The sequence below is a fragment of the Oryza brachyantha genome, chromosome 10 (genome assembly GCF_000231095.2).
Source record: "Oryza brachyantha chromosome 10, ObraRS2, whole genome shotgun sequence".
Classification (NCBI taxonomy): domain Eukaryota; kingdom Viridiplantae; phylum Streptophyta; class Magnoliopsida; order Poales; family Poaceae; genus Oryza; species Oryza brachyantha.
The window spans coordinates 2,895,389-2,917,982 of NC_023172.2; the positions used below are offsets into that span (position 1 = coordinate 2,895,389).

Sequence of the window (22,594 nt, forward strand, 5' to 3'; positions counted from 1 at the left end):
CCCGCGCCTGGTACACTCGGTTTGCATCCTTCCTGTTGACGCTTGGTTTCTCGGAGGCCAAGTCCGACACCTCACTCTTCGTCCTCCACTGTGGCCGCGACACCGCCTACCTCCTCCTCTACGTCGACGACATCTTGCTGACTGCTTCTTCCACCAAGCTCCTCCGCAAGTCCATCTCGGCTCTCCAGTCCGAGTTCGCCATGAAGGATCTCGACGATCTTCACCACTTCCTCGGCGTTCGGGTCTCACGCCACGCCTTTGGTCTCCTGCTCAGCCAGCGCCAGTACTGCCTCGACATCCTGGACCGCGCCGGCATGACGGACTGCAAGCTGCACCACGCCTGTCGACACCTGCGCCAAGCTCTCCGCCTCTGATAGAGCCCCGGTCACCGACACTATCGACTTCCGCAGCTTCGCTGGGGCGCTGCAGTATCTCACCTTCACCCGCCCCGACATCGCCTATTCCATCCAGCAAGTGTGCCTCCACATGCATGACCCTCGCGAGCCATATCTCTGTGCTCTCAAGAGGATCCTTCGCTACATCCGCGGCACTTTGGACCTCGGGTTACACATTTAGCGCTCCTCCGCCACAGATCTCATCGTCTACTCCGACGCCGACTGGGCTGGTTGCCCCGACACACGGCGATCTACCTCCGGCTACGCCGTCTTTCTTGGTGACAACCTGGTTTCTTGGTCTTCCAAGCGCCAGGTCACGGTATCCCGCTCTAGTGTCGAGGCCGAGTACCGTGCTGTCGCCAATGCAGTCGCTGAGGTCACATGGCTCCGTCAGCTTCTCCACGAGCTCCACTCGCCCCCTTCCAAGGCTACCTTGGTCTACTGCGATAATGTGAGTGCGGTGTACCTCTCCTCCAACCCGGTGCAACACCAAGGGACCAAGCATGTGGAGATCGATCTCCATTTCGTCCGTGAGAAGGTGGCGGTCGGTGCCCTCCGGGTCCTACATGTCCCTACTTCCTCGCAATACGCCGACATCTTCACCAAGGGACTTCCTACTCTGGTGTTCATTGAGTTTCGCTCCAGTCTCAACATCCGTTAGCTCGATGTTGTGCGTGCGGGGGGTGTTGGAATATAATCTTCTCCTCCTCCATTCACGGCTTCCTTCCATCTCCTCCCGATCATACTTCTATAAATCGGTGAGTGCAGTATGGAAGGTAGAGGCTATATATGTGTATTGCTCTGTGATGAATACACCTATCGCATTGAGTCATATCGTCTATCACGCGGTGGCGCCGTGGCGGCGGACTCGAGCGCGGCCACCTCCCTGACCATCTGATGCTCCTCCGCCTGCAGGCGCTGGATGTACTCGATCGTGTCCTTGATGATCGATGCCTTGTCCATCTGCATTGACAAGAGCACCGACGATGCGTGCGACCTGTCCGGCGAACCGATGCGTGCAACCTGTCCAGCGAGCTGGAGTAGTAGTTGGTGAGGGAAAGAAAGAGAAAGAAGAGAAGGAAGAGAAATACAAATAGAAAGAGGGAGAGGGAGAGGGAGAGGGGGAGGGGGAGGGAGAAAAGGAGACTGATATGTGGGACTCGATGATGTCAGAGACTCAGAATAGAGAGAATGGATGTAGAAACTATTGAAGTAAAAAATAAATTAATTTGCTAAATAAAAATAGAGAGTGGGCAAATAGATATTTGAAAAGTAAAATTTAACCATGCTGTTGGAGATGCTCTAAGATGTGGCAAAACAGGCCCCTTCTCCACCAGCCCCAACCCACACAAAGTTGTTATGGAACCCCATATCTTGTATATAGGCCACCGGAGTTTCATTCCGTAAATTGAAAGAGAGACAGAGAGTTTATGGGTAAATCCTTCTTTCTTCTCATTCATCGTTCTGTTGTTTACAACAATGAGTCTCCTCTCTTTTATATATATATATATATATATATATATATATATATATATATATATATATATATATATATATATATATATATATATGCTAAATTCTCGTACATGTAACAGTGAAATATAAATTATATAGTATGTTAGTATTGTTTGAAACGATTTGTATATGAGCGATGAAAACTATAGTCAATGTAAGACTATTTATAATATTTTATATATAAATTATTAGTTAGTAAGACAATATATATAATATACATAATAGAGTTGGTGTACGACAAATTCCACAAAATCTGTAGGTAGTATATTGAGGGATGGCCCTATTTAGTGGATAATTTGGCTGGGACCTTTGTGGGCAGTGGTTTCCCTAACAAAAGTAGTAATAAGTTCTTTAACTTAAAACCAACAATCTAAAAGAGAAATTTTGTGATGCGCCTTGGCCAGACTTCTTATACAAAATATCATCTATGAACGTAGGTTTTCCCATAGTGCGCACTTTTTCTTTCTCCCTATGCATTACCGTTTGCAAACAGTTAATTTAACTACATTTGGCACCATAAAAGATCGAGGCGGTGATTGTTTGGAATAGTAGAAATAAAAAATAATTTATAAATAAAATATTTGTATACATATTTTTAGTGATCTAAAAACAAAGGCTAAAATAAACTTTGGCGAGAAAAAAAACAAAGGCTAAAATAAACTTTGGTGACAAAACTAAAAAATATTTTAGCTATCCAAGCATTCAAGTACTCTCGGAAAAAAAACACAGGCCACCGTGCAATAATTCACAGCCAGAGCAGACCAGGGCTTCAAGTCTGCAGGAGTAGTAGCTGCGAGCTGCAAGCAGCAGTGTACTATAGTGTATAGGCTGGTCCCTAGGATGAGTTAAGACTGCTCATGTCCCAAAAATTACGTGGTTTAGCACGATTTAAGAGCCTGCTCGCTTTCCTCTGATTTATTTAGCCATGTCAAATCGAATGTTTAGACACTAATTAAAAGTATTAAATATAGACTACTAACTAAATCTATCTCATACTCTGGACTATTTCGCGAGATGAATCTATTGAGCCTAATTAGTCCATGATTACTGAATGCGATGCTACAGTAAACATTTGCTAATCGTGGCTTAATTAGGCTTAAAAAATTTGTCTAATAAAATAGTCTGTATTTATGTAATTAGTTTCGTTATCGGTCTATATTTAATACTACTAATTAACGTCCAAACATCTGATGTGACAAGAGACTAAAAAAGTCCCTGGATCCAAATAGCCACTAAGTCTATGGAGAAAAAACTACAATGTCACAAATAAGGAATAGATATGTATGAGGATATAGGCCGTGTTCGGCTCATGAATAAGTTAGCCTAGATCCACCATCGTTGGTACGTCTTTTGAACATCGTGGACGAAAAAGGGCGGAGAAGGTAGGGGAACAACACCGCCGATGTCGCCATGCCTCCGCTTCTCCGATGACAACATTCATGACTTCCTGGAGGATGCATGACCATTCCGGTAGCTTCTGTGCGCCTTTGCTTCGTCGGTGGTGACTGCGACTACAACTTGCAAAGGGAAGCTCATCGTTGCCTGTATAACAACCGACAAAATGGGCTCCCGTCCGACCTTGCCATCAGCCTGGCTCCTCTTCCCCTCGTTCGCACTTGTTGCCGCCAGTCCATTCCTCCTCCCCTTGTCACCCCTCATCGTCATCGCTGCTGCCTACAGTGTCACCTCTCTGCCCTACCGATGGAAAGTAGAGGAAAAGACGGACATAGGAGAGAGAGGAGATAGTTTTTATTTTTTTTCTCTATTTGACTAATAGTTGAGTCCTACAAGCTGACGGGATGTCATGTAAGCAAACTCATCTTCCATACTACCTAGAAACCTCTATATGATGGGGTTCATGAGTTTAAGGTCCAAGATTTCTTTTATTAGGATATGGGGATGGTTTTGAAACTAAGCATCATCCGTTCAAGGAAAAAAAAAACTAAGCATCAATAGGAGGGACCCAATATGGACTTATTCCAATGCACAAAACCTTTTTGGTAAGGCCTATTGGCCCATCAGCAAAGGCAACCTAGGAGAGTTTGATTCAGCAAGTTGTCATACTAATTTTAAATTCGTGAGACTGCTTTTAGAGGTGCTAAATATGTGTTTTTAAAATATTTTACTTTCTTAGAAATCAAATAAATCTTATTTTTAAGTGAGTAATAACTAATACGTAACTAATATCGCACAAATGATTGTGTTTGTTTCGTGGGTCACCAATAGGGATGAAAATGGTACGGATAGTTTCCGAGTTCTGGAACTGTTTTTGAATTCGGATAGCTTCGGTTCGGATTTTTTTTGGATTTTTTCGGATTTGGATATTTTTTATCGGATATGGATTCAGATACAGTAGTGCTGTTATCCGGTGGATAGTGGAAACGGTCAAAAACTATCTGGAACTTTTTACCAGATATCCGCAGCTCTCATATGCTATAGGCCAGCCCACAGCCCAAAATTCGTTAAAGCCCACAGCCCATAACCAGTTAACGCTGTGCTGTGCTATTCGTGTGTACGTGCAGCTGTGCTGTGCGGGCTGCTTGCGCGCGGAGAGAACGAGAGACCGAGAGTACGAGAGAACGCGTGAATTGTACGGCTATTGTTTTAGATAAATAATGAGCTCGGTTTGAAGGATTTTTTATACTTTGGTAATTATTCGTTACCGTATTCGTTCCGTTTCGTATTCGCTCCATATTTGTATTCGACAATATTCGATTTCGTTTTCGTATCCGGAGTTTCCGATTCCAAAAAAATATAAAAACAAATATGATAAAGCTAGTTTACGTCCGTATCCGATCCGTTTTAGTCACCAATAAGCTTAGCCGAAACGCTGATCCTAACTGGTTTGGTAGGTTGTCCAACACCTTATAGCTTAACTATAGAATTACCTTACCTTGGGTGTTAGAACAGGGTATTCATATCTGAATCCATATCCACTACATTACATGTAAATAATTCTTGCTATTGTCTCGTACCGATGGATGGTATATTATGGTGCTAATTTTTTCATGACTTCTGCTCACTGCAGGACTTGTGGTTCGATTAATAAACTTGTTTGGCCATTTTATAAATTTTAACTACACAATTTGAAATACTAGTAAGCACACTAAAAAAATTAGGGCGCACGGCCGCACGCAGAACAGAAGAATTTGCGTTATTTCCCGCGGAAATAAGACGCGCGCGCAAACGGCTCGGAGCGCGCCAAAGTGCGAAAAGAAAACCCCCACTCCCGCGCTTTCCTACTTCCCGCGACCTTTCTCTCGTCCTCCCATTCCGCGACCGCCGTTGCCACCACCGCCGGCGTTCGTAGCAATGGTGCAGCCTGTTGATTCCTCTGCCTCCATCGCTAGCGGCGGCCTCGCCGCGCCTCCCGCAACCAATCCGCCGCCACCGCCGGCGGTTCCCGTCTCCGGCGCGGCTCAGATGGTCCATTCGGGTCCGGAGAACCTTCGTCCATCTCCGCCTCCACCGGCGCCCGAGGCCCCTGTCGCGCCGCCGCGCCGCCCCAAACGCAAGTGGTACGAGGTTGACGAAGAGACGATCCTCGAGATCCTCCGAGACGACTTCCGGCGTCACGACGATCTGCCGCGCGGCGTCGACCTCCTCATGTCCGTCTTCGGCCGCCTCAGGAAGACGGACTACAGCCTCGGCGACGTTGAGGAGCTTGTCGCCGACCTCAGGCGGCGCTTCCAGGAAACCGACGCGCTGCTCTGCAGCGGAAGCGGCGGCCCTGCTCCCGGCCACGAGCTCCGGCTGTACACCTCTCCCTCGAGGTGTGGGGCGCCGCTCGGAAGCCCGCCCCGGGGCCAGCCAAGAACGCGCCGGGGCCGAAGAACCCGACCCCGCCAAATGGCCGCGCCGCTGCCGGCGAAGAAGATGCGGTACGAGGTGATGCGCGTCAAGTACCCGAGGCTGGCGGCGAAGGTGGACAAAATGACGAGGAAGGCACTCGAGGGCCTCAGCGACATGACGGCGTGGTCGCTAGAGCTGAAGCTGAAGAATCAGAAGCTCGCCGGTGTCTCGTCGGCGGCGCGTACTAAGGACCGCGCGAAGGAGCTCACAGGCTTCATCTCCACCCTGATTTGAGACTCATCGGATCTCACATTTCGGGGGACCAAACCAAGGTACAAACTTTGTTAGGAAATAGCACGGAAATGGGCGGGTTTCGTGCTCTTTGATCTCTCGCTTGCTACCACCATTGAACTGCAATTTGGTGATTTCGATGGTGTCAGACATGCTGCTGATGTTCATGTGGTTTTTGTTCTTGATTAGAACAGTGCTGCCTACTTGATTTTGCAGTGTCGCTAAATTAAGATCAGTCTTCAGTGTATCATACTTAGCGTAATCATGTGATGGGAACTTTAGAATGTTAGGGCAATTTGGGGATTTTAGGATGCTGAATACTTCAGTTCACTTTGATGATCCCTTTCTTGATTAGCATGACATGGGATGAGATGTGCCTTATGTTGTGCTGCCAGGGATGCTAATCTCTTTTAGATAATGGAATAAAAATCCCTTCTTCTGCATCACATTATGTACACAGCTGCTATAAGGATGCTAATGACATTGTTGTGCCATCTTCATTTCCTTTCCCTGAGATAATTTGCTAACCGCATCAACGGCATACGCCCTTGTGCATATTTAAGTCTGCATCTTACTCTGAGCTTGCATATTGTTTTCTTCTGAACAACGGGATTGTGTTCTCGTCTATTAATGCTTTATGTTTCATAAACAATAAATATGAATTCTATGATAGTAAGTAATCAAATCTGATTTCTTATCTCTCAGTTGCAGTAGGTGAACCATATTACATTTTTCTTGAAGTTTACTGGAAAATGGTAGACCTTGTTCGTTTGTATTGTACGAGAATCCACAGTGAAGCAGATCTTTTGATTAGGAAAAAACATGTTACATGTTTTGTGCAATAACAGCCTCATACTGATGTTTGCAGATTGCCATCTTTTGATTCATAACACATCAGTTTTTAGTGCTCTGTCTGCTAAATATCTTTGTGGTTTTGACAGGCATATTCTACATTTCAAGCGTATAATGCAAGGTTTTAGGTCTACCGTATCATTTTTTTTCTAATTTCTTGAATTTCACGCTCTGTTATCGTTTCACTCGTTCCTAAGAATGTTAACTCTTCTGATAATACGGAGTGTCTCTTTATTCTGCTTTCATAATAAAAGTGACAGTTTACTATAACCTTGTATTATTAATGCCAAACAAAAGGCCCAGGAAAACACTTCAAATTTCCAGACACTAATTACATACCCGTACTTCGCAATGAAACTATATATGACAAGAAAGTAGTAAGCTTAAAGCACAAATTTCATTCCAGTATACCAACCACAAATACGCTTTATAAATCTTAAGTAAAACATGTAAAAAAAATAATAACATATAAAATATTCCACATCCATACATACTACTATTTAATAACTTAAACAACCCATATAATATAAACATGTCTTATTTGATATTGCAATATAATTTTTTAGTATAAAGAAGCAGTTGTATGGCAAGGTCTAAGAAGTTAGCACATCTCTGTGGGCAATATTTTTGGTATATGTGCTAACAACACATATATTTTTGTTCTTTTCTGGCGCAGCAAGTAGTTTTAAATTGCTCCTTGAGAAAGTGCAACATAAAGTTGAGCATGTGAGAACACTAGTTTTGGAAGGTAGACACCAACATTTGGGGTCGTTTGATCTTGAGCCTTGTAATACTAGTAGGGTTCAAAACGGTACGGGAAATTTCAACCGTACCGGCTACCGTTTTCGTTTTGTGCCGACCGTTTTAGCCGGTAACGGTAATCCTCGGAAGCGGTAACGGTAAAGTTATCCGGAAACGGTAGCGGAAAGGGTAATGCATTTTTTTTGACCGTTTTGTCGGAATTCTGTATTGGGCCGGAAATTTCTGAAAATTTCTGAAAAATTTCCGAAAGCCCAGCTAGCCAAGTCCCAAGTTCACAGAAGTCAAGTGTTGGCCCATTAGCTATAAAGTCCAAAATGCCTAACACTAACCAGTCACCACGAGTCCACAGTCCAGTACACGCATATGTGATAGGAGAGTAGGCAAGACTACAGGAGACGCCGACGCCGCCGCACACCGCTCACGCACCTGACGCACGACACGACACCACCGCCGCGCCATCGTCATTGCTCTGTCGGCCGCCACTGCTGCTAGCCTCAAATGGTGACCTGATCTGCCCCGCTGGCTGTTGTCGCCGCTGCACATGGCTACGCCGTCGGCCGTCACAACGCCCAAAGCCATCGGTCGTCGCTGCTCCTTCTCTGGGAGTATTTTGTCCACGCTACTGCCGCTGCTCGCCTGCTCTGCACGACCGCGCCGCCGCTGCTCGCCTCCTTCATGTCGTTATAGACTTATCTTATTCATCGACTCTCCAACGATGTGATCGACTATATATCATTATTTTTGACATGCATTTCCGCTTACCGACCATTATCGATACATTTCCGTTTCGGTTGTTCCGTTTCCGGAATTCTGACAATGCCGATATCGTTTCCGTTTTTGTCTTTACCGTACTGTTTTCGTTTCCGGACAAAAAATATGGAAATGGAAATGGGAGAGGCAGTTTTCCAACCGTTTCCGACCGTTTTCAACCCTAAATACTTGTAATGGCAAAGCTTAATCTAATTGAAAATTGCTTCCTCCTAAGCCTAAAAGAGAACACCTCATTATTAGATGGTCATGAAGGTATTCGAGGTAGAAAAACCCTCTTTCCTGCAGGTTGTCTTACCATAATTTTAGCGTCCAAAGAATTCCTTTGGAAGGAACTAATGACTAGCTTTGTTTCGTTACATGATCCATTTGCTAGATCCAAGTTCCTGAGCAAAATCATAAGGCAATTGACTTTTAGTTTGAGCATGTGAGGAGGCAATCCATTTGGTGTAAGACAATTTAGAAACTTGGGAGTATAGTAGCTGTGTGGGTCATCCTCTACACGATCGAAGCTATGATATGTTATCTTATCCCTATGAAATTGTTTGATCATTCGAATGCTTATATTGTCAACATACTCGTTTCAAGTCGATAAAACAACTTGCAACGTGATGTAGTTTGGATCATACATGTTCGATGACAACATAGGAAATATATCACTTATGAGGTCATTGATATTAGGAAGTTGCACATAATCATGTTCAATGGCTTCCTTGGTCTCATTTCCAACACATAGAAAGTATTCCAAAAACCATGCGTTTGATTGAGCCCTCATGTTACGAGTGATTTTCAATTGTCGCATAATACTCCATAAGCGAGACTTACATAATGCTGCATCTGTTATTTGTGGTCTTGTTCCTTTCCTTACAATAGGAAGAACTTGTCGGAAGTCTCCTCCAAACACAATTGTCTTTCCACCAAATGGAAGATGTCACGCCCTGAGTTTTTCCCTAGCAAAAACTTAATTAAATGATGCATTAAAAATAAATTGTTTAATTGAGTTCAAGAGAAAACCTTGCATTAATTAATTAAATTAATGGAAGCTTTTCCGAATATTTTCAAATGTCCCAAAAGTATTTTAAATGATTAACAAGATTTAAATTTGAATTTCAGATAACAAAATTTGCTTAGATAAATTTAATAAAAATCAACAAAAGTTGGAGGCAAAATCTTTTTCCTTTTTCCCTCTCTTCTTTTTCCCCTTTTTCCTTTCTCTTTTTCTCCCTCCTCCTTTCTCTCTTTTCTTTTTTGCTAGTCAGCTGGGCCGGCAGCCTATCTCCCTCCTCTCTCCTAGCTGGCCTCCTCTCCTTTTTCTCTTTTACCTAGGCCGGCTCAACTTCTTTCCCTGGCCCGCTCACTCCCGCCTCCCTCCTCTCTCTTCTCTTCCGCTTCGGGCCGAGTCGCAATCACGGCCCAACTCGCCCCAAAGTCCACTTCACTGCCCTCCCTCTCCCTCGGCTACCGATAGGTGGGACCCAGCTATCAGAGGCGTCTCCTTCTCTAGTCGACGCCCATGCGTGCCGCGCCGCATGCCGTGGCCGTCATCCCACCCAAGTCGGCCCCCTCCCCCGCTACTGGCACCGCGCCTGCACGCGGGCATCTTGCCATGCTGCCGCTCTGCCCTGTGCCACGTCGTGTTGCCACCTCGCCACGCCTACGGCCTCGCCGCCGCTCTCCTTTGCCTCGCCTCTGCTCGCGCCCTCGCCATCCTGCGCTCGCGTTGCCGCGCCGTGGTCACCGCGCCCATGTTAGCGTGCACATCGCGTCTCAGTCGTGCTGCACGCGCTGCTCGCAACGGCCACCGCCATTTTTGCCCGGCCCACAATCGCCGCCACGAAAATGTTGGCCTCTGCCGATTCTGCAAATCCGCAATCCCCACCACCAATCCCGCGCGGCGCGCGCTGCTGCCGCCAACCACCTCCCCGCCTCCTCCATGTCCGCATGCCACAATTCGCGCGTCGCCGCGATGCCAGCCTCCCAATAAATTCCCTTATGGCAGCACCGCCACCTTCCTTCGCCTTGTGCGCTTGCCGTCATCGACGAGCTAATCTGCCACTGATCTCCACCGTCGAGCATCGCTCGTCGCCGCTTGTCCACGCCTTCCAAGCCATCGCATGCACATCAACCCGCCACCGCTGCCACCCCGGTGAGCCCGCTCTCCTCCCTTCTTTCTCGCTTCCTCTGTTTCTTCGCGCTGCCGTGAGCGTGCCCCACTGCTCGCCGTCGGCCGTCATCCTCCGCTGCTTCTCGGCCATCCACCGTCGCCCGCCGCCATCTTCCCGTGCCGTGCCGACTTTACACCGTCGCCCGCATGTCGTCTCTCCCCTGTCGCCGCTCTCCTCCCCTTCTTTGCCGAGCCGCTGCTGTCGTGTGTAGCCGCCATCGGCCTTCACTGTCGTCGTCGTGTGCAGCCGCGCTGCTCGCTGCGGGCCGCCGCTTGCCGCCCACCGTCGTGCGGTGTAAGTCCACGCCGCCACTGTCGTCGCCAAGCCGCCGCCACGCGTTGCCCCTTGCTGCTGCTCCTCCACCGCCGCTCCCTGGCTGCTGCTCTTGCGTCGCCGTCGCCCCCTCTCGGGTTGTCGTCGCCCGTCACCTAGCACCGCCGGTCTCGTTGGCCGTCCGCCTTGCGCCACCGCCCACCGTTGCTGCTGCCACCAGCCGCGCCGCTTGGCTGAGCGCCAGCACCCCCTCTCTGTTTGCCCCCACTGACGGGTGGAGCCTACGCGTCATGCTCACTCTGTCTCCCTTCGCGGGGTCAGTGTTAGAAATTTTTTAAATAAGACGGATGGTTAAACGTTGGATATATAGATATAAAAAATAAAGTTTTTTAAGGATGGAGTAGTATTATGTAGCGCCAGTATGGTAGGTCTCGTAGCCCATTCGACATATAGATGTTTGAAAAATACAACTATAGTCTAGCTTAGGTTGGTGTTATGGTCCAACCGTGCATGCGTGCTTTAGATGGGTCAGGCTTAATGGGCTAGTTAACGAGAACTAAAATATCAACCACATTAAAGTTACCATTCTAGATGGTTAGAATACGTTCCAGGATTCTCTGTAGATAGTCAATAGCACTTAGGTTGGCAAGCATTCGGGAGGACAGAGTAAGGTCGAGATTGGTTGAAAAAAATTGCGGGAGCTCAAAGTTAATTAAATGATTTTTTTACCCTGTGATTTTTTTGTTAGCTGTACAATATTAGTTGATTAGTTTTAATGCAAACGATGGTAAAAGAAACTCGAAATCCGTGCAAGCATTACATCAAGCAAGAAACTCAACAATCAAACACATAAAGAGCACAAAATACCTCTCTAGAAAAAAAAACATTTGGCAGTTGACTTTTCTAACGGTCTTAATATGCAAATTTCACCATAATTTATTATTAGAATGAGTTTACAGTAATAATAAGTCTTGGGATTATGAAAATAGCCTTTTTCAAGGAAAATGCACAGAATGTTTTTATGCTCTCAAACTAAGTGTTTTAACTGAAAGTCATTTGTAGTTAGAAGTTCAAAAATTCACTCGATCTCCGAAATGTTAAAGTACTTGTGATCGGAGGGAGTAGCGGATTGTTAGGGGCAATTCCAGTTTATGCCTTTGTAAAATCAGTTATCTATGGCAAATAGCAAAAATACAGACCTGTATTATTTTTCTTCTCTCGAGTACAATACCAGGTTTTTGCTCTTTGATAGTGCATTCTTGGAGTCAGCTTAAGTTTATAGCTCTGTGCAAAATAACTTCATTCTAACGAATAGCAAAAATAATCTCGACCAAAACCATTTGTTTCCTCTAGTACAGGTACAAGCTAGAGATAGTTCTCAAAATGGTCCATATGGGACATGAAACTATTTGCATCATTTGGTTAGATATCCACTTTCCTACTACGTATTATCTAGATAGTCATAAAAAATTTAAAAGAGATAACAATATAGAGTAATATAAAATATATAAGTACACAAAATTAAATACAAATTAAAATTAACAAATTTGAATTTGAATGTACGCATATTAGTTTTACTTTAACTTTTTTACAACTTGTAGGAATTGAATTTGAATTGCATGTTTTTGAAGTGATAGCTCTCATATTAACTGTCCTGATAATATTTTTTTCAATTTTTATAACTATTTAGTCGATATGGATAAAAGGAGTTGACATCCAACCGAGCTATGAAAATCCATCTCCATATGAGACAACTCTGATTTAGTCCTGTATTTGACAATATTTTGTTAGATAGGGACAGTGAAAAATCGTATATGACGACCTAGAATTATCATATGAATAAGTATGCTCTTTCCGAGATGACTACATATACCTTTTGGTGGTTTTTAACTTGATTCTTGTGAAAATGAAGAGAGGACTCCAACGAAATGGAAATGGTTCGTTTATTTCCTAACGTAGATCATAAACAAAGCAAGCAAGCTAGTCTATAGAACTGGAGATTTGATTTGGTCTAACAAAAAGTAACTTAAGGTACTAGTACTTCACGGTAGTAAATCGTTTTCTACCATTGAATCTAGCTTAATTAGCAGGATGAACATCGTTAGATCCAAAGTTAAAAAACGATTTATTACTGTGAGGTACCGGTATCTCGAGATACATTTTGTTAGACTGGAGCAAATCTCATACAGCTGATATTCGTTTATGGCAGATACACATGCGCGCAATCTCAACACCACAGCTGGATCATCAGTTCACCAATTTATGCAAGCAGTTCAAGTATCAAACCACAGCAGCATACATGCATGTGTTTTTCGTGTACAGACAGATTAACATTAGAGATGGCGATGAAGGCCCGCGACTCGAGACCCGATGGGTATTTACTCCATTAGGGTATGGGTATGGGCTAAATGCATTACCCGTGGGTAAGTAAACGGATAAATGCCTTCACCCAACGGGTACGTGGGTACGAGAACGTTTCTATAATACCCATACCTGTTTACCCCCAGGTAATAAATACCCGGAAGCCTAAATGAACATTCTGGCCCATATATGAAATTAGGCTAGTCCAATATGAAACTCTAGGTATTTAAGCCTCAACCCATATATGAAATTACGTGGATTTATATATTGTCTACTACTACTTAAGGACTACTTGATGGGATTTATGATATTGTGTGACTGATGCGGATGCCTTGTCGTTGGCTGGTTGCTACAATTAGATCAAAACATTTTGTGTTATTTTTATCGTCATGTCAAATTTGGCGGGTAAATGGGTGACTCGCGGGTGAGGCTTACCCAGGCGGGTACGGGTATGGGAAATTTTTTATACCCGTGGCGGGCATGGGGATTTTGGTAGGTCTAAATTTTAATAATGGGTATGGGTATAGGGTACCAATACCCGATGGATATTTACCCATTGCCGTCCCTAATTAACATACGCATATAAGTCTTCCTAAATTGAATTAACATGACATACTTATTTGAAGTCTAACCACTTGAGAGACCCTGAACACAAGCAACAGGTCAGTAAACTCCCATGTCAACTTCTCTACGGGCAGAGCACATACAAACGCTTGACATCCATAACAATATAACTGCAGCCTTCCCTATACGATAACAGCAAGCAGTAATACACAACAAATGTTATTTTAACATTCACACCAACGTTGACTTGAATATCTATGTACAAGTCAACCGAAGGAGTCCATACGTGGCTGGGACACGTAGCTGGATTAATAACAAAGAACATGCATGCATGCACGCAAAAGCTGGTATCATGGACACCTCGTCCATCCTGCTCTATCTAATGTAGCGTAATCTCGATCCTTTATTAGACAAATAGAATGGCATCAAACATCAACAAATTTTTCCTATAAATACATCAACTTATTGGCACAAACTCACCAACAAACCAAAGCGCACACAAGCCCCCAACACTCAGCCAAACAGCATCAGCAATGGCTCCCAAGTCTGCAGCTTTCCTTGCCCTAGTCATCACCATGAGCTTTCTCTCCCTGGAGGTTGTCCATGGCTGCGGCGACACAAGCTGCTCAAACCCGTCTCCGCCGCCGCCGGCTGTGCCGTCGCCGTCGGGGGGAACGTGCCCGATCAATGCGCTTGATCTCGCGGTGTGCGCCGATGTGCTGCAATACGTTCTCAGGATCACCACAAATGCTCCGTCCTCGCAGTGCTGCCCGCTGCTTGCACGGCTCGTCGATCTCGATGCCGCGGTTTGCCTGTGCACCGCCATCAAGGCGAATGTCCTGGGTGTTGTCGCCGTCGATGTCCCGCTTGATATCACTCTCGTTCTTAACTACTGCAACAAGACATGCCCTCCTGGCTTCACTTGCCCACTCTAAGTGTATATGTACTCCTCCCCATGTTTGTTTTGCTTGCTGCGAAGTTTAATTCCACTGTTCTTGTACGTACCTTTCAGTAGGTACTATGTATCATCACAGCCTTAAGGGCTTATGAATAAACGTTCCTGTTCTACTTGTTGAATCACACTATATGTGTACAACACTACAACTAGGTTGTTGTGTTGTTTATCCTGTCTACGCATTATAGGGGTAAGCCAAACGGCATATAATTTGTGAATAAAACTTTCATATCCAAATTTATAGTGATCTAATAGCTAATAGTGTAACAAAAATTAATATGGTAGAGAAAAAAACTTAAAATCAAATCTAAATATAAGGTTGAAGATTCAAATTTTAGCTTATAAGTAAAAAGCAAAAGCCACAAGATGGGGGCGTTTATGTTTAACTCATTTCCATATTACTTAGATTCACAAGCATATCTCACAAAGTCAGCTTGGCATCCTGTTATGTGAACATATATCTCTTGTTGGACATGATTTGCACCTGAGTGAATATTTTTCAGAGATTTTTTAGGTGAGTTACTAATTAAAATTATGCCCACTTTACAAGTTTTGGTACCAACAATTGTTTGGTAAAAAGGATTGAAGTTTGCCAAATTTATGTGGATTGCTCTTATGCATCCCAAATCGAGTGGATATTGCAAGTTGCTCCCAAACCCATTATATATGTACATATATACATATATACACACACACACATATATATAGTCTAGCTACGATGAGTTGCAACTCACGGGCTGCTCCGTGAGTTCATCTCTAAATTTCGATTTACGTGGCTCACTAGATTCTTCATATTAAAATCTTGTAGCACGCAAAAAAATTTTCATTTTTGAAGATTTTTAAGTAATTGTTTAAGATTTTTAAGTATTTGTTTGAGATTTTTTCACTTTTAAAAATCTCAAATAAATACTTAAAAATCTCCAAAATGAAAATTTTTTGCGTGCTATAAGATTTTGATATGAAGAATCATTGAGCCATATGAATCGAAATTTAGAGGTGATTTGATATGTTTTTGGACCCCGACTCACGGAGCAGCGCATAAGTTACAACTCACCGTAGCTAGACTATATATATATATATATACATACATACATATATATATATATAGGAAACTAATATGTGCACCCCTCGTAGAATTACTCCCCCCGTAAGACTCAAAACCACCCCCACCCTCTTCCAAGAGCCCAAAACCTCTCAACTAGCCTGGTCAAAACTCTCCCCGCCAGTTAAACCCGTCCTTTGACCTTTCTCCACACCCCACATTTGTCTAGTCCCATCTATCTGAAAAATATAGTAACACGAAGACAAAAATACAGTAATATGTCTTATAAAATACAGTAACAAAATCATGACAGGTCTAGTTTTTTAAATCATATTTTTTTAACCACGATAGTGAAAACGGTTTTAAAAATAATGTAAGACACATGAGATATTGCTCTCTAAAGATTGAGAATATAACATTTTAGCTATCCCACATGTATTAGTTGTAGTGTAGCAATAATATGCAGTCACACCTCGTGTTACTGCACTTTTATGCTGATGTTACTATACTTATATTATGATGTTACTGCAATTACAATTATACAGTAAAACACACATGTTACTGTATTTATATCACTGTGTTACTGCAATTATGCAGTACCACTTATAGTAACATGACGTTATTGCTACATAGAATGTATAGTGTTACTGTAGCTATTGCCATAGCATTAGTGTATACTAACACAAATCATATAGATATTTCTTAAGATTTCAAACTTTAAACAACTTTATCTCTCAACTCATATATTATTTTTTAAAAACATTTGTACAATATTGTTAGAAAAAATGCTTTAAAAAAGTCGATCTCTAATTGGTATGTTTCGATGTTGTTACTGTAAAGTAGTTATCGTGTTACTGTATTTTTGTCTTCGTGTTACTGCAGAATTCACATGAATAATCTCGTGCTTAAAATAAACTCGTCCTTTGACCTTCCCCTACACCCTACCTTTATTCACTCTCGTCTGGCTGAAAAGTGCAATAACACGAAGGTAAAAACTTCGATTAATAAATTTAAAATCAACTCTGAACTTAGATTAAAAATTAAAAATTTGGTTTATAAGAAGCGAAAAGGTTGAGAAATTAACCATGCTCTATCTCCCATCAACTCACTGCATGCAATTGATCATCCATTGTACAGCTAGCTAACGCGTGGCGCCCGCACGGCAGGATGCAAGACCCACAGCCAGCTGCCACGCGGATCCTTTCCGCCCGGTTGATTGATCTCAACGGAGGCGCGCGTGAGGCCCATCCATCCATCTACTTACCTGTGACGCGAGCGCGGCGCGAGGCGGAGAAGATTGCGCCCGGTGACGTAGGGAGGGGTAAAAAATAACTTAGTCTAAGAGTACACATTAGTGTGTGTATATATATATAAACCCATATATCTTAAAGCCAGCCAATGCATGAGTCTATAGGTCTGCTTGCAACATAATGCCTATAAAACTATAAAAATAAGCATCTATTTGATAAAACGAAGTCTTCTAACAGCACGTAATGATTAATGGACTGTGCATATCATTCAGTTTAGCCCATCCAGCAGACTTGAAATATAATAATATTGCTCTGTCATATATGCGTTGAAAATATGAAGTATCCAATACAGCTGATAGTCAACTCTGAATTTTGGCTACGTGTTGAGACTACATGCAGTTGACTTCTACAGACCTCAAAAGTTGGCGCATATCAAGTGTACTTATGTGAACAGACGACTAATACACACATAACGCAGAAATAAAATATAGTGTGCATATGTATACTCTTATAAAAAAAATAGTGCTAGTGATGTGTGATGGTGAATCTATCACCTATCTCACCAACCAACTCCCTTCTATTTGTTAAAATGAAAAACAACTTAAATCTATATATCAAACCACTTTTTAAACTTTATTTTCATAACATGCTAATGATATATTTTATTAAAAATCCATTGTAATGCATGGGCAATACACTCGTACATATATAGCACAAACGAAGAACAGAACTTTTCCCCCGTGTGGCAGCTTCCTGCACATGCATGTAGCGTAGTTTTCATTATTTCGTTCCTATAAGTAGCAGTTTTGACGTACATTTTCCTATACTAGTACTAAACATCAAAATAATATCTAGGAGGTGAGTGACATTTGCATATGGGTGTGTTTTTTTTCAACTGAAAATAAAAGATAAAAGGTTATCTAAATTTTATTATAGCTATTTAATGGTGTAGACAATAGAATTGCTACTACAAAGTTAAAAAATATATTTTAGAAATATATTGTGATGAACTTCTATATATAATTTTTTGTAAAAAGAAATTTACCGTTTAGTAGTTGGAGAAGTGTGCACCGAGAAAAAGCTGAGAATAATCATGAGAAAAAACACAGCAAGTAGCCAGGTTGGATTAGTATAGTTGATTTCAACATTTTGCTCGTGTAAATAATGGCAAAAAAGATAAAGTAATAATTAAACAAGTACATGTAGATATATCATGTCATATAAATTTCTGTATTTTTTATTATGCTGAGAGAGAAAGAAAAAAGAGAATATTTATGAGGAATATGAAATGAAAATATGCTAATTTTCACCCTAATTAATTCTGTGATATGTGTAGCAGGCCTTGTTAGCGAAAAACGCAGATCGAACACCTTGCTCACAGACTGCAGCTGTCCGGCACGGCAAATGACAAGCACAAGCTTCTGACGAAGCTGAAGAAATGGACACAAGACAGAACAGCGAGAAGTTTCAGAAAACGAGAGAACTCGAGAGCGATTGCGGCACGATTTTCTGGGGTTTATATCCAACTGAATGCATAAACTTCCAAGAGAATTAACGAGCTACCTACTACTTAAACTCTAGTAAACAGAAAACGAATCCTAGGCCTAAAATCGTGCCATCCCACGACTCGGTTTCTCCTGGATTCATGCAGATGCAGAATGCAGATACTTGCGCCCGAAGTTGTCGCCATCTCCATGAACTCTGCGGCATCTTCGAGCATGCAAAACAAACTTTTCTAGCCGTTGGACAACGACTTTGGATGCATTGGGGCCAGAGCTGAAATAACAGCAACAGGCCAGTTGCTCCGGTTTCATGGTGCAGAATCTCTCCTGGCCGTTTTCTGCGACGTCCAAGCTAGCCATCGCATGCGACTAAAAGATGATGCCAGAGCTAACTAAAATCCCCGCTAGAGCTGCCACTGCGAGGTATGGGTAACCCATATCCATATACAATTTTACTCATATATATTTTCAAAGAAAATTATCCATACCTAAATTAAGTATGTATTACCTAGGATAGCCAATGGATAAGAGCATAGACATATATGGCTCTCACATGTATAAATTGATCAATTTGTACAAAGTTGCTCTTATACATCATAAATCATCCCTCCAAATTTCAGTCAAATTTGATAAATTTTAGGTTTGAGTTTATACATGCTAAATGAGTATGAATAAAACGGGTAAAATGGATAATACTCTTCCTATACCCTAACCAAACGACATGGGTATGGGTATGAGATTAAACTAATAAATGTTAGCATAGAGATATGCATTCCAAAGTTCACCGGGGTAAAATGATATATCTCTCAAGGGGGCTAACAGACGTCATTTGTATGATGACGTTGCAAAAAAAAAAGAAAATTATTTATATGATTGTATTTTATAGAACTTGCATTTATTGATGATAACAATAATTAAAATTAGATCTATTGTGGGCTATTATCGACGGAAAATTATTGGGTTTCTTAGGAATACCTATACCGAGCAGTCTATGGCCATAAAACCTAGAGCCTAAAAATTCTATTAAAATATTTGACCTTCGTTGCACTGGCAAAAATTTAATTTCGTGGTTGTTGCCTTGTAGTGCTAGGTGTGACTCTTTCTATACGAATTCTCTCATAATATGCAGTCTATAATCGAAAATTGTATGTTTTATGTTTTTGCATGAGGTGGTGCAAAAGCCTCTACTAGCATCTAATTAAGGTTGCCACCGGTGATGCCAACTAGCTAGTCTTATTGCAGCTATGACATGCATCGTTAGACTCGTTCGGATCAACTATGGTATCCAGTACGTAGATTTGTCTATCTTGGCTACTGTACGTATTCGTTTTGTTTCATACAATAACTCACACAAATAATAACTTTTTTACAATAATTTTTTTACTCCGAGACAGTTGTGTTCACTATTCAGCCTCTCAATGTGATATATATGTAGTTGTATGACACAGATTTTTATACAAGTTCTAGCCCGCTGATCTAAGTAATAATCTTATATCCTGATCTGAGCGGACCTTAATTAGGATCTTGCCAAAGCTAAATTGTAGCATTTATCTGCTTAGAATTCTGACGGATTGCTTTCCGTATTGGTACAATTCTCTCGGATTCATATTAGCAAATTAACATCTTTAGGGTATCCCATATTTTGTACACCGACTGCATCCCATTGACTTCTATCTGTCATCATGGTAGCATGACGAACTGTAGGATTTTGCTGTACCTTTGAACTTCTAAATAATATATATATATATATATATATCAAAGTTTAGAGATAATTTGATATGTTTTTTTGACACCGACTCATGGAGCAGCCCGTGAGTTGCAACTCACCGTAGCTAGACTCCACACCCCACCTTTGTCAACTCCTGTCTATCTAAAAAGTGCAGTAACACAAAGCCAAAAATACAATAACATGCCTTATAAAATACAGTAACAATGTTAAAATATAGTCATAGCGGATCTAGTTTTTTAAGTAACATTTTTTTAACCATTGCGGTGAAAACGGTTTTGAAAAGTAATATAAACACATGACATATTGCTCTCTAAAGGTTGAGAATACAAGTTTTACTATAGCAATAGTATGCATTTATGATGTTACTGTACTTACTGCATGTATATCGTGATATTACTGCAACTATTTCACGACATTAGTGCAATTGTGTAGTAACAACACATATATTTTATAGCAACATAGCGTTATTATTAGAAGGCACATTGTTACTGCACTTATAAATATTTCTTAAGATTTCAAACTTTAAACAACTTTATCTCTCACCTCATATATTAATTTTTAAAAACATTTATACGACATTGTTAGAAAAAAGTGCTTTAAAATAGTAGATCTCTCGTGGGAATGTTTTGATTGTTACTGTAAATTAGTTGTCGTGTTATTGCATTTTTGCCTTCGTGTTACTGCAGAATTTCTGCGAGATGAGATGTGGTCTTAGATAGATATGAGGGGAAGCCTATAAGGGGTTGACCCACGGGGAAACTCTTTGACCAACCTTTAATTGAGATTAAAGTGATGTTTAGGCCTTAGAAAGAGAGGTGGGAGATGAGATGGGCCTTAGGAGGCCTTGGAAGTGAGGGGTGTAGAATAGCTTATACTAAGTGGGTGCACATATTAGTCTTGCTATATATTATAGAAAAATTATATACTATTACCAGGTGTAGTACTCCCTTCACGTCCATGATGAAAAACACTTTCATAACTGTTTTTGATCCCTCCCCGTCCTCCTCCTCCCCCCTCCAAGGCTGTATCACCCCCTCCTCGTCTTCCTCCTTCCCCATCAAACGCGGTAGCACCCCCCTCCCCCGTCCTCCTCCCCCGTCCTCCTCCTACCCGGTAGCATCGCCTCGCCCCCCTCCCCGTCCTCCTCATCAACTGCAAGGCAGCAGGGAGCACCTCGCCATCCCTTCCCCTCCGGCAGGTTTGTTCTCCATCCCTCCCCACCATCCCTCCTTAGTTTCGGCCTCCTCCCCTGCAGCAATCACAATCTCGGCCTACTCCCTATCCCCGTTGTAAACAGAAAACTGCTATATTGATGATGGTGCTGCATAATTTTTTTTGTTACTGCAAATTCAGACGTTATGTTACTGCAAATTCAGGTTTCGAACTAAATGCATCAATTACGTTGGTTACTGCCAAAAATGTACTGTTCTTTGTTTCTGCGGGAAAAAACAGCATTTCCCCTCTTTTTGAGGTTTCGTGTTTACTGCATGTTAATTATGTTGCTGCAGAAAATTCATGCTTCGTTGCTACAAAAATACCGAGACATTTTCCGTGTTTTTGTGCTGCCGCATGAATAGTTCGGTTTACTGTAAAAAATTAGGTTTGTGTTACTGCATAAAAAGGAGAATAATCCCTCACCAATTGAGAAATTTTTGTGTTACTGCATATTGACAATGTTTTACTGTAAATTCATGCTGATTTTTTTTGTTCCAAAAAAATCATGCTGAAAAAATGAGGCATTTCAAGGTTTTATGATACTACATGAATAGTCTGGTTACTGTGAAAAATTTATGGTTTGTGTTACTGCAAAAAAAGCAGGATCACCCCTTCCCAAATTGAGGCTCTGTGTTACTGTATATTGATTAAGTATTTACTGTAAATTCATGCTTTATGTTGATGAAAAAAATTCAGAACATGTACGAAGTGTTTGAGAAAGGAAAAGAACACGCGATAAGGTCGACGAGGAAGAAGACGAAGATGATCTTTTGTACTTAAACAAGTTTAATGTACTGTTTTGGTAGTTGTTGCTCCAGACATACACTTATAATGCTATAATGATAATGCAATGTTACTGTAGTTCTGCTGCATTTCGTGGTCTGGTTGGTTTGTTGATTGCAACATTGTACAGCTAGACGTCTATTACTGTATATATACACATATGTTACTGTGGAAATGTACATACGTTACTGTGTACTATGCAAAATTTTGGCAGAGTTCTACCTGTAGATATGAACATGCATGACAGGAGATTAGTGGAAAATATACAAGGATGTATGATAAAAAGAATCACAATGTTAGCATTGTTACTGCAGATATACACATGTGTTGCTACAAACATACACATATGCTATTGCATATTATGGAAGCAATGGATGTAT

At 42.0% G+C, this 22,594-nt stretch overlaps 1 protein-coding gene and 1 long non-coding RNA gene across 2 annotated transcripts; one reads left to right on the plus strand and one right to left on the minus strand.

Annotated features, from left to right (window-relative positions):
• Window positions 1-14,271: 14,271 nt before the first annotated feature.
• On the plus strand, window positions 14,272-14,673 carry LOC102707154 (cortical cell-delineating protein-like). The gene has a single exon (XM_006661607.1). The coding sequence runs from the start codon at window positions 14,272-14,274 to the stop codon at window positions 14,671-14,673; it is 402 nt and encodes a 133-aa protein (XP_006661670.1).
• A 2,628-nt stretch (window positions 14,674-17,301) lies between these two features.
• Window positions 17,302-18,594, minus strand: LOC107305156. The gene is made up of 3 exons (XR_001551262.1): window positions 18,356-18,594; window positions 18,031-18,066; window positions 17,302-17,738 (listed from the first exon to the last, which is right to left on the minus strand). It is a non-coding gene; the product is annotated as an uncharacterized LOC107305156 (long non-coding RNA).
• Between the last annotated feature and the right edge of the window lie 4,000 nt (window positions 18,595-22,594).

Excerpts from the sequence above, each read along its gene's own strand:
- LOC102707154 (XM_006661607.1), top strand. The coding sequence starts at position 14,272 with ATGGCTCCCAAGTCTGCAGCTTTCCTTGCCCTAGTCATCACCATGAGC.